We start from the raw sequence: 15,024 nt of genomic DNA on the forward strand, positions 1-15,024 counted from the left end.
CCCCCCCCCCCCCCTTTAAACCACCTTGAATGACTATAGCATTTAAGGGTGATATATAAATAAACTTTCTTTGCCTTGTCTTAAGTTATTATCTCATTCCTGATTTAACATATTCTTGTATCTGCACAATAATGACTAAAGGCAAATGCTGGGCTAAGGCTGTGAGGATATTGTATTATTATTTTATAGTGCAAAGAAACCTAAAATGACATACACACAAGGTCATTTATCTGCCTTTTGTCCACATGCAGGAAATTAACAGCAAGCTGTGCATAATTTGTCCGAAGCATAAGTACAAGCTCACTCTAGCCAAAGGGGAGTGCTTATACAAAGGCAACAACCCCAAGGAAAAGCCACCTGTGCCCAGATGGTACTCCAAGGGTGTGAAGCAGAGAACGCACACAGTCACAGAGAACAACGGGGAGATCTACGTCAAGCTCTCCGATAACCCAAATTGGATCGAATCAGATTACTACCAAGGAGAAAAAGGCAAAATAGAAAGAGCCAAAGCTGAGGCGTCTGAGAAGGAAACATCTTGACAGTAATGGATGAAGATTGCACCCAAGTGTTTTCTTTTTGTCTGCTTTGATCTCCTCTAAATAATTGCATGATGACTGTATGGCAAGGTTGTTAGTGATGACATGCACTCTGTGGTCAATTTATTAGCACTCAGTTGGATAGATAGCTCTAAAGTGGCTCTTGTTTTTGGTCATTTTTGACTGTATTTACACGTTTGTTTGGGTGATGGTTTATTTCAAACACTGGTAAAGCATTGCCATTTAACACTGATGTCTGTTTGTCAATAGCATCATCTCCATCTCTAAATAAACATTTCTAAGGATGAATTTGGATTTCTGTGTCATCCATCTCATATAGGACAGTGACATCCAATACTCTTTGTGTAGTATGCATACAGGGAAGGAATCAGTAGCACTGATGAGATCCTAGAGTGGAGTGGTTTTGCAGTATCCAAGTCTCTGTATTGCTTCAAATGGCTTTAGAACGCAAGTATATGATCTCAGAGGCTGCATAGATTTACGTATTTGGGATTATTGTCACATATTTTTTCCCCAGTAACTGCAAAAAACGAAAACCTGTTTGCTGAGAAATTAGATAATCCAAAAAGTCTTGGAGGGTTGCAGATACAGCACGCATTTGTCTGGCTCTGCGGCCTCTGAGGGGGCCCTGCATATTTTGTATAAAATGTATGGTTTTTGTTGGGGATACTTTTATTTGTATCCAGTATTGCATAGGTGACAAACTCTGGCCCGCGGGCCAAATTTGGCCCGCAGCCTATTTACATTTGGCCCATGAAGCCATACCAAATTACTATTAGAGCTGGCTTACTGGTATTATACAGCTACTATATATATTGTTTAGTATTAAGCTTTGCTTGTTCCATATTCAGTTTTTCAGCAAAACTTGTTTGAGTCCATAAGAAAAGATTCATTCTTAAATCTGGAGGAAGATTTTTTTTTCAATAAATATTAATGTTAGCCCGCGACCTTGTTCCAGTTTTGAATTTTGGCCCACTGTGTATTTGAGTTTGACACCCCTGCTGTAGCTCAACTGCAGGCATTAGCTGGATAAGCAAAAGAAGATGGATGGACGAATGAATTAACAATTTCACAAAGCAGGGAAAATACATACAGTTAGTGTTATTATTATCTATTTCATCACATGTCAGTAGAATTAATGTGACTTAATGCATGGCTTTCCTATACTTCACATGCAGTGAAAAGAATGAGGCTGTAGCATTTCTTAACCATTTGATATGACGGGTCAAGGCAGCCTGTCACATTCAGATTATTTCTCTGTTTCTGTACCAGAATTGTACAATAGTGACATTGGTTGAGAGCACAAATGCTGTGGGGTATAGAGCCCCTCTGTGCATGAATGATGCTGTTCTCTAGCTGGCTTATAGCAAACTCAGTACTGTGTGAGTCTTCAGATACAGTCAAGAAAGACCCATGGTTTACATGGAATAAGGGGGCAGTTTAATTACATAATCAAGTTGGGAGTCTTGACAGAAGGCAGTGGCCATTGTCTGCAGGTGGTCATTTGCAATAGGTCAAGCGGTGGGCTGTTCGTCAAGATAAAGAGCAGACTGTGGGGAAAGTGCTTAGCAGGGCCAGTGCATCTGCCAGAAGGAGAGCATGTAAGCAACACAGATTTTCAGTGTAGAAGGGCATTCAAACTCAAGCCCTGGTTTTATGTTATGCATTATTCATAATGGCTGCGAATGACCCATGAGGCTCTGATTAAGCCTTTAAGGGTCAGGCTATTCTTCCCCTCAATTCTCAGTGGATGCCCTGGAGCTTTTCCAAGAGGGCCAGCCAGATCTTATTATTACCTTTTACCTACCTCTCCCACAACAACAAAACACCTCCCGAAAAAAAGCTGGTTTAAGCATTTTAAATGTCGTCGCAGTGTCAGCAAATAGCCGGTCGCGTGCTCACTTTGGTGGTCATTATTGTTATCCCTGTCATTAACACTGAGCACCGTGCTTCCAGCTCGAGGTAATTAACTTTTGTGTGAACGCCTGTGGAGGAGTGCGGTGACAGTGTGGGGCAGCGGAATGGTGGCAGGCGCGCACACGTGCCGTGCAGAGGGGCAAAGCTGCGGTGAGGCAACAAGGTGTAAGTCCGAGTAAACAAAAACGGGTGAGGGTGTTCGTTTGTGCGCGTGTGTTGGCGCGTGTATGTCCGCGCGTGCGTGCTGCTGAGTCAGACGCGGCCGCTCACGGTTCAGTCAGCCCTCCTCTCTCCCTCTCTCTCTCTCCCTTCCCAGTTGTTATTTTGCTAGCGACACTTTGTTTCATCCACCGACGTCATCTATACAGTCTGGACACCGAGGCGCGAAGCTACCCTCCCTCTCCGTAGTTAATTGTTTCCTACCGACTGACAACTTGTTCGCCTGTTAGCGCACTGGCTGTCTGTCCATGGGCGCTGCTGTTTACACACTCTGCTGCTCCTCCTCCGCCGGCTGGGCTGTCCGGTGCGCCTCTGCGGTCGGTTCGGGACGGTGTCGAACTCCGCTTTTATGAATGAATAACGAGACGGGGAAATGCCCGTGACTGCGAAACTCCCCCTACAGCCGGGCTCCCGGGGGGCCAGCCACCGATGAGAGGGATTAACGACGGAGCCGAGCCGCGGCTCATTGCGGAAAAAGCGAGCCTTGACTGCAGACTGGCGTGGAAAGGCACCGTGAGAGGGAAACGGGCTCCATAGCATAAAGCAGCGGAACGAAACCGCGGTGACCACAATGTAAGTTCCTCTGGAGCTGCAACTCATTAAGGCTTATGAAGAGATGGGGCTCCTGGTTGCATGCCTTATTGATTTTTTTCAGTATATCACTGCTTGGAAAACACACAAAGATAGCGGGAATAATTTGTCCGTCTGAATTATTCTAACATAATACCCACTCAGGTGTGATAATGAAGGCCTGGGCGAGCTTCTCTTCAGTGATTTTCAGTGACATAGCCGTGATGCACTGTCTCCGTGAGAGACATGAATAATAAGGTCCAGTGCAAAGAGAGGAGCCTCCGCTCCCTCGGTGCTCTTTGATCATCACCATCATCTACCTGTGTGATGCCTTCAGTCCACTTTCAACCACGAGTTGTCTGGCTTGCAGGTCCATCCACATCGTGGCGCTGGGCAGCGAGTGCCCCGGAGGAGTCGGTCCAGGAGATGAGATGTTGGGGCAGGGGCAGCTGCAGGGGGGGTTGCTGTGGAGCTACTTGGGTCAGGGAGCCATGGTGGGACCGTGCGACCTAGAGAGCAGTATGCACAACCCGGCTTTCATGGAGTACACCTCACGTGTCTTTGGAGATGTCACGGTAGTGGTTCGGGATTGTCCCAGCTGGGTAAGAGACAGGTGGTGTGTTTGAGTGAGCAGACTGAGAGAAGCAGAGACACCTGCATGAGTCAGCTGTTACATTATGACTTTGGCTTGTGCATGTATTTGTGCACTGTAAGTCTGATCTTCAAGTGCTATTATGGCTCTTTTCCTCTACATTTACATCCTCTTGATAGTTTGTTTGTTTAAAATAACAATCTGCAAATTTTATGCCAAATCAAAGGCATTTCCAGAGTACTGTGAGAAAATGTGAGTTACTTAATGTATATGCTGTTTACTTTTCAGTCTGCTTCTGTTTCTCAGAAGATACAGCCTTCTACAACATTTCAACTTCCAGCAGCCCTTGCCTTGCAGCGCTGATTGCAGGCTTTATAAAAACGTCTCTATTCTTAGGACGCTATTTTAACATGCATTGCAGAAAAAACCTGATGAAAGAACCTTTGTTCTTAATAGCATATGCACTGTTAGGGTTTTGTATGCATCCTATTATAGGCCTGTCTAACCCCGTCAGGGGTGTTGCTGGTGGAAGTCTGTTTGTCTAATTCTCCGTCTCTGCCTTTTATTTTTAATTCAAAATGCTCAAAGCTTTCTGAAGTGTTTTTCCTTCCTAATGGGTTGAATTAAGTTGGTTTAGAGTAGCTAGCCTCATAAAGATCTCTAGGGGGTAAAGTTAAAAAACCCAGTTTTCACTGATGAATTTGTACTTACATGAGAGGAAGCGTTAGGTTTATATGAGGTGTGGTGAAGACAGGGGTGTAGATACATCTCTGTGTATGTCTTTGTAGGTGTGTAGGTCTCAGCCCTCCATCTATTTACAAATGTCATCCTTTCCTTGCCTTTCTAGGACTTGCTGGACAGCGACTGGGCCAGTGTTCGGAAAGTTCTTGAGCAGGCGGACATTTTAGTTATTAAATATTCAGTCACTGACAAGCTGGCCTTCCAGCAGGTCAGGAATGGCTATGCTCCGAGACTCCGCCCACTCCTGAGGCACTGGGGCGTGCCCGTCATCCTCGTTGCTGTGGGAGCGCGGCTGAATGGTGAGGATGCCTTTTGTTCTGTGTTTTTGTTGGAGCAGGACCTAGTTTAGTTTAGCCAACATGGCTTGCCAACCCTCCAACTGTTTATCTTTGCTGCATATGAGCTGTCACTGTACTGGATATCCTGGCAATTTCAGGTCAGCTGACTGTTACCTAAGCTGTTGGTTTTGGTTTTGGGACAGCATTATGCTCTTCTTGCTGAGATCACTCAGTGAGTCTTGTATCCTCTAGCATGTCCACACAGCAATGAGGAGGATGCTCATGATTAAATCTCCTCTTGGCTGCCTTCAGGCTGTCAGCTCACATGCTTCCCCACAGGAAACACTCCAAAGAAGTACAGTGTACAGTACAACTTTGGGGCTTTTCTGTTCCAAAAAAAAGAAGCCTTGCTTGTAGACAAGAGTTCATTGTCGTGGTGCAAAAAAAAAAAAGTGCACCAGAACAGAAGTATGTGCCTTCAGCAGGATAGAGCACACATATACAGCCTTACTGGAGGCTGCTTAACAAAATAAGCATTAACATAACACACATGTGTTGGCATCTCAGTGAGTGACCCACACCCTGTTAAAATTAAATCCTGTAAACAAGCCCATCAAATGTACCAGGTTATATTTTTAGCACGTGTGCTCAACATACTTTGAAATCCTGTCAGAGCACTGCAGCAGCGTGATCACAGTGAAAGTCAAGTCTGAAGAGAGAGAAAAACGAGAGGGGAGTGGATCACTGTAGACCAGAGCTTTTGTTTGTGTTTGTGTTTTTTTCTTTTTCTTTTCTTTTTAGCAGCTGCTGTGAGTAGTTTCATGCAAGCCCCCCCCCCCCCCCCCCCGCCATTGTGACTGCAGAGAATGACGGCTGAGGTCTGAGCGCTTCCTGTCTTTAGACCACCTAAGGCACATCTGTGGCAGGGGGAGCGCTGCCGCACGTGCATTAATGCAGCCATTAAACCAGCGAAGAACGGAGGAGCGCAGACAGATTTATCCAAGGGCACGCACGCACACCATTGCTCGCACAAACATACCACTGATATGCCAAGTCACAGCCGCTCCGATGCTCACGCGCGCACTTACACACACTCCTTTTCCTGCTGCCACCCTTGCACTCACTCACACGCTCTCAGCCTGCCATCGTCTCTGTGTCACGCCTGTGGGTTATTAGCAATATGATTTATCCAGTGCCTCGGGACTTGGCTGTATGTCCTGCAGATTCTGCCTTTCTCTCTCCTCCTTTGTGCAGCCCTTGCTCTAGTCTTTTTTTTTTTCTCCTTCAAGATAATCCCTCTAATTTTCTGTCTGATTCTGTTTCTGTGGTCTCCCTGTGCACACATGCCACAGTACAGCCAGTCCTAGTCCACGTGCCACTGCAGATTTTACACATCTATATGATCTTGCTGTACAATTACTGACACCCCCCCCCCATTAACTTCCTGAAGAAATTGCAGCTTGGGGTGTGCAGCAGAAATATTTTTAAAATCCAAACGTACGCATGCATGCTTTCCCTTTTAAAAACCCTCGCTAGCTCTCTACATAGTCACCCAGAGAAAGAATTGAGGAATCGGGAAAAAGGGCGAGGCCACACCATAAAAGCCACATGTGGTTGTAGCATCTGGTTCATATGTTCTGATTTGTGAAACATGCTTTCCATTCTAGTTTAGTTTGCAAAATGTATTTTTTGCTCCAGCAGCACTGACTAACAACACAACACTTTTGCATTCTGTAAGACGGAAGTAAGGGCATTGTTTTTTGTTTATTATTGTTTATTTTTCTACAACTTTTTATTGTAATTATTGAGGAACATTGCTCATCTGAACAGGCTAAGTGTTTGCCATGGGAATTTCAGTCACCTGAAGGGAGGGTGTGTTTGTGACTATTTTAAATCAAATTATTTCTTAGAATCTGTTCAATTTTGCTGAGTGCCCTTCAGTGCGCTGCTACTCCTTTGTCACAGGCATGTTATTCTTTTCCACTTCCTCTGTGCTTGAGTGGTTCAGTAGAACTCACTGAGTCACACATGGATCTAGTACTGCCTTAGTAGGTTCATGCTTCTCAAAAAGGATAATGTAACATCAATAGCACATGTATTCCTTCAGATATACACACATAAACTAGTTATTAGTAAAGTGTGCATTACCTCATCCTACACTTGAATTCTACTGTTTTCAGATGAAGGCCCCCCCTGTACGTGTCCACTGTGTGCCTCTGACTGGAGCAGCTGCGTACCTCACAGTGAAGGTTTGCAGTTGTCCCGGGACTTGGGGGCCACCTATCTGGAGTTGCCCTCCCTCAACCATGTCTTCGTGGGTCGCTACTTTGGCAGCGTGGTAAGTGATGATGCAACACTGGAGTCAGAGTTGATGCTGTGGTGTGTTTTTGGCTCAGCGTCCCCAAAGAAGAGAAAGAGAAAAACACATCTCACGATGTTCTTTTCCTTCAAAGTAGAGTAACTCTGCGTTTCCAGATTGTAGATACAGTGTTTAGTAGTGGGGGACAGTGACAGGTTGGACGTCCCGGGAAGTTATTTCTAAAGCAACAAGATGATGATGTAACTTCACTATATTTGTACAGATTTTGAAATAACATGTATGTTGTTTGTGTTGTTTAGCTGGAGTACTTCATGATTCAGTGTCTGAAACACAAAGCCAAAGAGAGGCCAGAGAAGAGGCGAGGAAATAAAGTGAATGAACTTCGCCCCCCTCACTTAGAACAGCCAGGTCAGAGGAATACTATGCCAAGCAATGAGTTATCCTGGCTTTGTTTCAAGTGTCATGCATGCCTGCCATTTTTAATTAATTTAAGCAGATTTGTAGCCTGTGTGTGTTTTTTAAAAATATATTTCTTAATTATATATATTTTTGTCAATTGCCGTGTTTATGGTGTTTAGAAACATTCAGTGAACTGGATGGATTGTTACCTTTTGAGCTTACATAGCCATAAAAAGAGCTGAGCACAAAGGTTTTATCTGGATCAATACGCTCTGTTCCAAACTGGAAAGACAAAGAGCTAGGTAGACTACTTTTATTCACTGACATTTGAATCAATTTTAGCCTGAGCAAACAGAAGCAGTAACAGCTGAGTTCCCTGCGTTTGGTGGAGGCAGCTCAATGATTGTTCTTATGAGACTGTGGGATTACTCCTTAACCTCATCTTTTAGTGAAGCCCTCTCATGTTGTCAGTTCAGCGCTTGGTCATGTATGTTACGTGTTTTTAATTTTTCATGCCTATTGTTGAAGTTAATTATTCACAATATGTTTCCCCCAACAACAAAAAATTATCTTTATAACCAAATAAATGTGTTGATTATAATGATTTTTGTCAAGGCAATGGTGATGAGCTTCTAAAATCTAGAGCAGCGGTCCTCAACCTTTTTTGCGCCACGGACCGGTTTATGCCTGACATTATTTTCACAGACCGGCCTTTAAGGTGTCGCGGATAAATACAACAAAATAAAACTAGTACCGGTACCGAAAAAAAGAAGATTTATTCATAACACACGTGAAAAGACCCAGGAAAACCGAGTTAACGATAAAAACGATAACAAAATAACGCTGAAAACCGATAAACCCCCTGAAAACCATACATTTCACACCTGAGCCTCAACTCTCGCGGCCCGGAACCAAACAACTCCGAAGCCCGGGGGTTGGGGACCGCTGATCTAGAGAAGAGCGATCATGGATGTTTAAAAAAACAAAGAAAGACCAGACAGTTTCTCCCAGTTCTCTCTTTAAGTCGCTCACACTACAAAATGACTCAAATGGTCCATTATAAATCAAAAAGTTGCCAGTTAATTGCTGACTAATTACTTAAGATGTTATTTAGTCTTAGTCTGCTTATCTGAAATTCAGAATTTTAGATGAAATTGCAATTAAGCTGCAAAAAGCCACTCATGTTAAAAGTTCTCTCTCTCTCTCTCTCTCTCTCTCTCTCTCTCTCTCTTGCTTTTTTTTTTTTTTGAGGCCCTTGCAGATTTATTGCAGACTTAATCAAACTGCGTCTTATCCAGTCACATTCTGCAAAAGACCACAAATTATGAGGAGATAAATGATCAAAAGAGGCTAAACCTCACAGAAAGGCTGACACACAGCAAACAGCTTAGACACAGCGAGTTTGATTACTGTAGAAACGCTGAAAAAGAAACGGGCTGAGCTGGAGTGCTCGGTGGCTGCATGTCTGCTGCTCTTCCTTTCTCTTAATGCTCTGCTTTTTTGGACGCTCTTTGTCCTAATTGTATACAAGAGAGTCTGATTAAAGCTGCAACTGGCTGCTGGATGTTGCCACAAACTGAAAGCTGTCTGTGCGCTGAATTTGAAACCAGGAAATTAAAAGTAACAACTCCAAGACCTCGAGTAGACGAAGTAGTCTGGTGTTGTATTCAGGGAGGGGGTTAGAATACAGAGCTGCACTCCTTGGTTCACTTTTCTTCTCCTCTCTGCTATGGCCATTCCTGCATGCAAAGTCATGCTTTTAAAAAAACCCAAACACCTGAACATATTTAACACAAACTACGCTGTTAAACCTGTGTTAAATATCGATCCGAGCAGGTTTCCGCTTCGCCTGTTTAAATCTGACTGACATTTTTAAGTGCTGCCAAAAAAATGGCAGCAAGTGCCTGCAGGATTTATTGGTGTCGTTCGACACTGCTTAGCTCCCTTTACGGTGTAGCTTACATTAAATATGACATACGGGGATTAAGAAGCGGCACAGTTGTCATGGCTAAAACAGAGCACTCATAAAAAAGGAGATGAGCTCCACAGAGGTGCAGTAAGTATTAAGCATCAATAGGAATATAATAGGCCAATGATTAGTGAAGCTGAAGCTCCCTCGCCCTGCCTTCTTTGTTCCCCTGCTCAGTGCTTTTTTACTTTTTACTAATTTGACTTCATGAATGCATGAATCACTGAGCGTGCACAGCTTTGCCTCCCATTTTTCCAAGAGACGCTTTGTTGTGTTTTTCTTCGTTGCAATTTTCTGTGTATTCACGTTTGTCACGCAGTTCACTGCAAATCGTTGTCTTTTTTTGTTGGTTTTTCCTTTTTGTGTCTTCTTCATTTATTAGATTAGTTCCAAATCTTTTTAATTCCAAAGTTTTGGGGTGTGCTGTTCATTTTAGTGTTTTATCACCAAAACAATTTAAAAGTAAAGTTGACAAATAAAGGTCAACTTCAGGTCCTTTTTCAGTCTCTGACCAGACCAGACCAGACTAGACCAGAATTTCACTGCAGCAGCCTTGAGCTACTTTCATCTTTTAAGGACTGTTATTAATGCAAAGACAAACGTACCTGGAAGCCGTTCTTTAAACATGAGCAACGAGAAAGGACAAAAATGACCTGTCTCTTTTTCTTGGCTTTAAAATCTCACTGTGCTGTTGCTGACAAGATCACTCCCTCGACCTGCATTGTACACCCCAATTTTTTGTCAAAACTCATTGCCAACAGCCTCCCAAGAAAACACAAGTACAAGTAAACAAGGCAGACTGAAGGAAAATTGAGTACACCAAATATCAATACTAAAACACTCCTGAGAGGCTTTGAACATAACAAGCCCATTCAATATTCTGTGTTATTCTTTGATATGGAGGCAAACTGAATTTCAGCAGTAATTGCTCATCATCTCTGTCCATCCTCACTCGTTTCTTTTGTTGCTCTCTTCTGTTCAGCTCGTCTTCCCCCTATTAGAGTGGAGGAGTCCAGCTTCTCCCAGGACATGCAGTGGTTGTTGGAGCGTGGCGTGCAGTTCGCCGATGTGGCTTTCTATGCCGGGGATTCTGGGAAAGAACTGGGTTGGGCGCATGCCGCTGTGCTGTGTGCTGTCAGCCCGTACTTCAGACAGCTACTCCTTGGGCCCAAGACCAGGTAGGAGAGATATTAACCTCTTCACAGCATGGGGTTTAATATCCTATTTCACCACCTGAGTCTGTAGCCAGCGAGAGCCCAACTATTTCGGCAAACTTCTCTGTAATTGAAACATTTTCTTCTATCTCTGGTTGGACAGGGAACGTCCACAGTCGCGGTGTGTTTGCAGAGAGCGTGACGGAGGTCCCCACTCGCTGCTTTCCACCTGGGATGGGAGTATTATTGATGACATGCCGAGATCAGATGGACACCTGACGGGACGCCTCACTCGTCTGGTGGTGAAGGACCCCCTGCTGTGCATGTGCTTGTGGGAGACTCTCATGTTCATTTATAGAGGTAAAAACCTCCATCCAAAGAAAGATTTGTTGCTGTTATCCTAAATCTGCTGTTATGTATCTTTATAGAAAATGCCATCATGTCCATTTATCCAATTTAACAGCCACTTGTAAGCTCTCGAGGTACTGAATGTGGAAATCCACCTGATTCCTAGTGTGACTGAATGAAATCGAACAATTTGACAAATTGTAACTGTAACTTCGGTCGTTGCTGTGCTTTTTTTGGAAGTCGAATTTCCCAGAGGAACCCACCCGAGGGATTAATAAAGTTCTATCTTATCTTAAATTAGCTGATGGATGTTTTCTAAGGTCAAAGAAAATGAAGCTATATCACAAACCTCTCTTTTTCCAAAAGAAAGAGAAGTGGTGTGATATCCTGTACTGTATGTGTTGTACCAGCTGACAGAAAACTCACAGGCCTCACAGACGTAGCTGCAGACTGCAGATTAAAGGTTCTGTAATCTGAAAAATCCCTTCTTTGCTAGGAAACTGTTCTGGGTACGCTTTGGATACATTGCTCATTGCTCGTATTAGTAATATATAGACAAAAGCAAAATGCATGAAGGTAAATGGTTGACAGGAAGAGGGTTTTGTTTTTTTGTTTTGTTTTGTTTTCCTTACCTTTAATTTATAGTCTGATCATCTTAGAAAGGCTTCATTACCCCACACAACCCTGAATTAGTGAAGAAGATGGATGGATGTGTGATTGGGCATTAAACTAGTGTTGCTGTAAATGTACAGGCACCTATATTAGTTAGAAAAGCTATTTATAAGCAGTAACACTGATAACAAGTCTAGTAAAGCAATTATTATTAGGACTGACATAGCTATCATGATGTCACTCATTCGTTTCTGGAGTGTGCATTTATGCTGGAGTATTGGCAGCTGCCATGCTGTTTTTTTGGTGCCAGAAATGACCGTATTTGGATAAGAGGTTGGAGAATTAAGTTATAATCTAACAATAGTCAGCTTGGTTGGCAAGCTGCATCCTTAAACTGTACAGATGCTCAAATACAGACATGTACTATTTAGTGCTAAGCAACAGACTAAGAAAATATTACAGTTTCACACGGCATTATGAACACAGGCCAAAGATGAAAATGTTGTTAGCATTACTAAGGGGGCAAATTTTTCTGGCTGACTGGCCAGGGGCGGGCAGCTGAAGGGAGTTTTGTTCTTGCAGATTTGCTGGATGAGGATTTGTGGCAGATTTGTATAGTTTATGCATCAGAGACTGTTCAATAAACTATGGATATAATTTTGAGAGATGTTTGCAGACAGTAAATTTAAAATAACAAACGTTGGAGCCTGGTTTGATTGCACCATTGCTTGGCAGGATTCTTAGTCTTCATCTCTTGGTTGGCTTTTCCTGTGCTTGTGAAAGATAGAGGCTCACCATAATCTGATGGATTTTAACCATCATGACGTTTTATTGTGGTGTAAAGTAGGTAGCTGATCTATAGTGTCATTCCTCCAGCCATGCTGCTAGTGTGGCTGAATAAAATGAGAGTTTTTTTGGTAATTAAGAACAGTTATACCAGACTGCAATCTAAATACTGTGGTGTAGTTTGTGTTGCTAAATAATTTCTGTGTTAAAAGCTGGACCAGCTTAAATGGAAACAACAGATAAACCACAGACGAGCCTCTCATCTCAGCCGATTAGCGGCCTGTGATTTCGCCAGCATCGAGTTGCCCAAACGGACACCCTGGCAGCAGGATCACATGTACAGAAAGTGCCAAACAGAAATTGGAAATCAGAAAAGACAAAAAAGTGTCTCCAAGCATTGGAGTCCAAACAAAGTACTTTATCCAGATAAAACTCAGTCATTGCACTTCCATGGCGCTACATGATTTCTGGAAAGTGCACATTGAAATTATTATTTTTACTGAATACTACAGGCTTATTAATATTTGATCCATTGTATACATTTATGACATATTTAATCAATGCAGTCCTGTAGTGATATTTTTTTATGTTGCCAAAGCCAGTGCTGCATCCTTGATGTTTCCTGTTTTGCTAATTTAGACACATTAGGTACATTACAACTGGAGCAAACATAGCTGGACTGACATTCACAGGAAGGGAAATCTATTCCCTAAAAGCAGTTACTCTTTTTCTAATAATTTAGATGTGATGATTAATGGTCCTGTGGCAGCAGAAGGCAGTTTTCCTGCTGCTGGGCCTTGTCCAATGTTCCATTACGCCGAGGAACAGAAGTCAGTCAAGTTGAAAGTACTTAATAGTAAGCAACTGTAGTATTTTAATCTAGGACCAGATCAATCATTTTGTAGTAGTGTGATCTTGAACTCCTTTCTGGAGCTACGCTTGCACTTCCCTTGGCTCCCTCAGGACATGTGTGTGTCTTTTGTCTCTCTCGTAGCGTATTTCTATTAAACATTATGGAATGACAGCAAGAGGGGTTGGCACACTGGTACATCATTGTAATTGTGAATGTGATTAGCTGATAGAGTCAGACTCTGCCACCTGTTCCTGGGGGCTTATATTTACATCAAGAAATGATAAAGTGCACCTGTCTTGTATAATTTCCAATGCCATCTATTAGGTTGTTCTCACGGACTAAGCATGCAAGCACAAAACATCTGAGGCACTGTAAACACTGAGGCAGTTGCATCCAGTGTGTTCTCGAGTCGGGTGTGAAGCCAGTAAAGCAGGCATGCAATATTTTCTTCAACTTTAGCAATGTAATAAAAAAAATCTTCTCGCTCCCACAGCTTAGAGTCTGTGGTGCTGTGCCTGCTGCATGTCAGCTCGCAATGCCTGCTAGCTGGCACTTCAACACAGGCTGCACGGTGTGCACAAATCCTTATGGCAAAAAAAGCTGTGCAAACATCTGATTCCTGGCTGTCTGTTAACGTGCATGTGAGTCGCGTCGATGCTCTGACACACAAACAAATCAACAGCAGAAGTAGACACACAAACACGTAAGCTGAGAGTGTATGCGGCTGGTGGAGGGTAAGCAGAGGAGGGAAGAAGATTATAGAGTTAGACTGATTCTCTCTGAGTGACTGTCTGAATAAGAATAAGAAAACCAGCAGTTGAAATAAGGGGAGGGCAGTGTGTGTGTGTGTTCATGTGTACATAGTCCTTGTGTGTTTGTGTGGATATTCTTTGAGTAAGAGAGGAGGAAGATGGGATAGGGTAGAGTGGAAAAACTGGGACCAGGGGGGAGAAGGAAGTAAGACCCTGCTCATCTGCAGATAATGTGATGGTAAAAAGCTGAGCACTACTGTTAGTTTGTGTGTGAGTGTGTGTGTGTGTGTGTGTGTGTGTATGTGTGTGTGTGGGGGGGGGTGCTTGGAGAGAATAGCAGGAGGAATGTGTGCGTGTGCTGAGTGGACTACGAATACCCTGTTTTCATAAAAGACTGCAGGGAGACGGTGTTAAGTCTCGTGTAAAAATTGACTAATGTTAACCTTCAAAATGGTGGGTCTCACTGTATGTTTAAAGCAGCTGACCTCATATACCGAGTGTGTGCTAGTGTATTTTCTTGAATTGGCTAATCAGATGTGAATGAGCGTCTTCTTTGCCCACAGAAATATTCAGAGCTCAGCGAGCCAATATTTGTTCATTTGCAGTAAATCCACAACAAGCTGTACTTTGCCTTTCCAGAGATGGGATAGTTTTTTTTTTTGACTGTGATTCAACAACTGGCAGTTGTCGCTTATTTTATTTGGCTTTCCAGAGCTAATTTGCATAACAATATATCATGTATCAGTAAACACACACACCCATGGTGTTATTCCAAACCTGGGGTTTTTGTCACATGAGTGTGAATGGACAGTCACAGAGGCCACGACTTTGCTTGTGTGATGTTAACACTGTGAGACTCTGTCTCCTTGTGTATTGTGCTGCTGTACTATTGAATTTGTCACTTGGTTGGTGTGGTGTGTATGTGCATGTTTAACACGTTTAGTACATGTCTGTGAC

General features: G+C 43.1%; 2 protein-coding genes across 3 annotated transcripts in view; both read left to right on the forward strand.

Moving 5' to 3' along the window:
• The window catches only part of rfesd (Rieske (Fe-S) domain containing), a 2,533-nt gene extending 1,688 nt beyond the window's left edge, over positions 1 to 845 (forward strand). For both annotated transcript variants that reach the window (XM_005918660.3, XM_005918661.2), the window contains exon 4: positions 252 to 845. In XM_005918660.3, the coding sequence (XP_005918722.1) occupies positions 252 to 539 (288 nt within the window). In that variant the 3' untranslated portion in view covers positions 540 to 845. The remainder of the gene's footprint in view (positions 1 to 251) is intronic.
• A 641-nt stretch (positions 846 to 1,486) lies between these two features.
• The window catches only part of rhobtb3 (Rho related BTB domain containing 3), a 31,852-nt gene continuing 18,314 nt past the window's right edge, over positions 1,487 to 15,024 (forward strand). Inside the window, exons 1-7 of the mRNA XM_014332512.2 lie at positions 1,487 to 3,266; positions 3,634 to 3,865; positions 4,703 to 4,895; positions 7,055 to 7,212; positions 7,494 to 7,602; positions 10,545 to 10,740; positions 10,880 to 11,076. Of these exons, the coding sequence (XP_014187998.1) occupies positions 3,265 to 3,266; positions 3,634 to 3,865; positions 4,703 to 4,895; positions 7,055 to 7,212; positions 7,494 to 7,602; positions 10,545 to 10,740; positions 10,880 to 11,076 (1,087 nt within the window). The 5' untranslated portion in view covers positions 1,487 to 3,264. The remainder of the gene's footprint in view (positions 3,267 to 3,633; positions 3,866 to 4,702; positions 4,896 to 7,054; positions 7,213 to 7,493; positions 7,603 to 10,544; positions 10,741 to 10,879; positions 11,077 to 15,024) is intronic.

This window comes from Haplochromis burtoni, unplaced genomic scaffold, assembly GCF_018398535.1.
Source record: "Haplochromis burtoni strain Fernald_Lab_line unplaced genomic scaffold, NCSU_Asbu1 Contig_32, whole genome shotgun sequence".
Taxonomy (NCBI): domain Eukaryota; kingdom Metazoa; phylum Chordata; class Actinopteri; order Cichliformes; family Cichlidae; genus Haplochromis; species Haplochromis burtoni.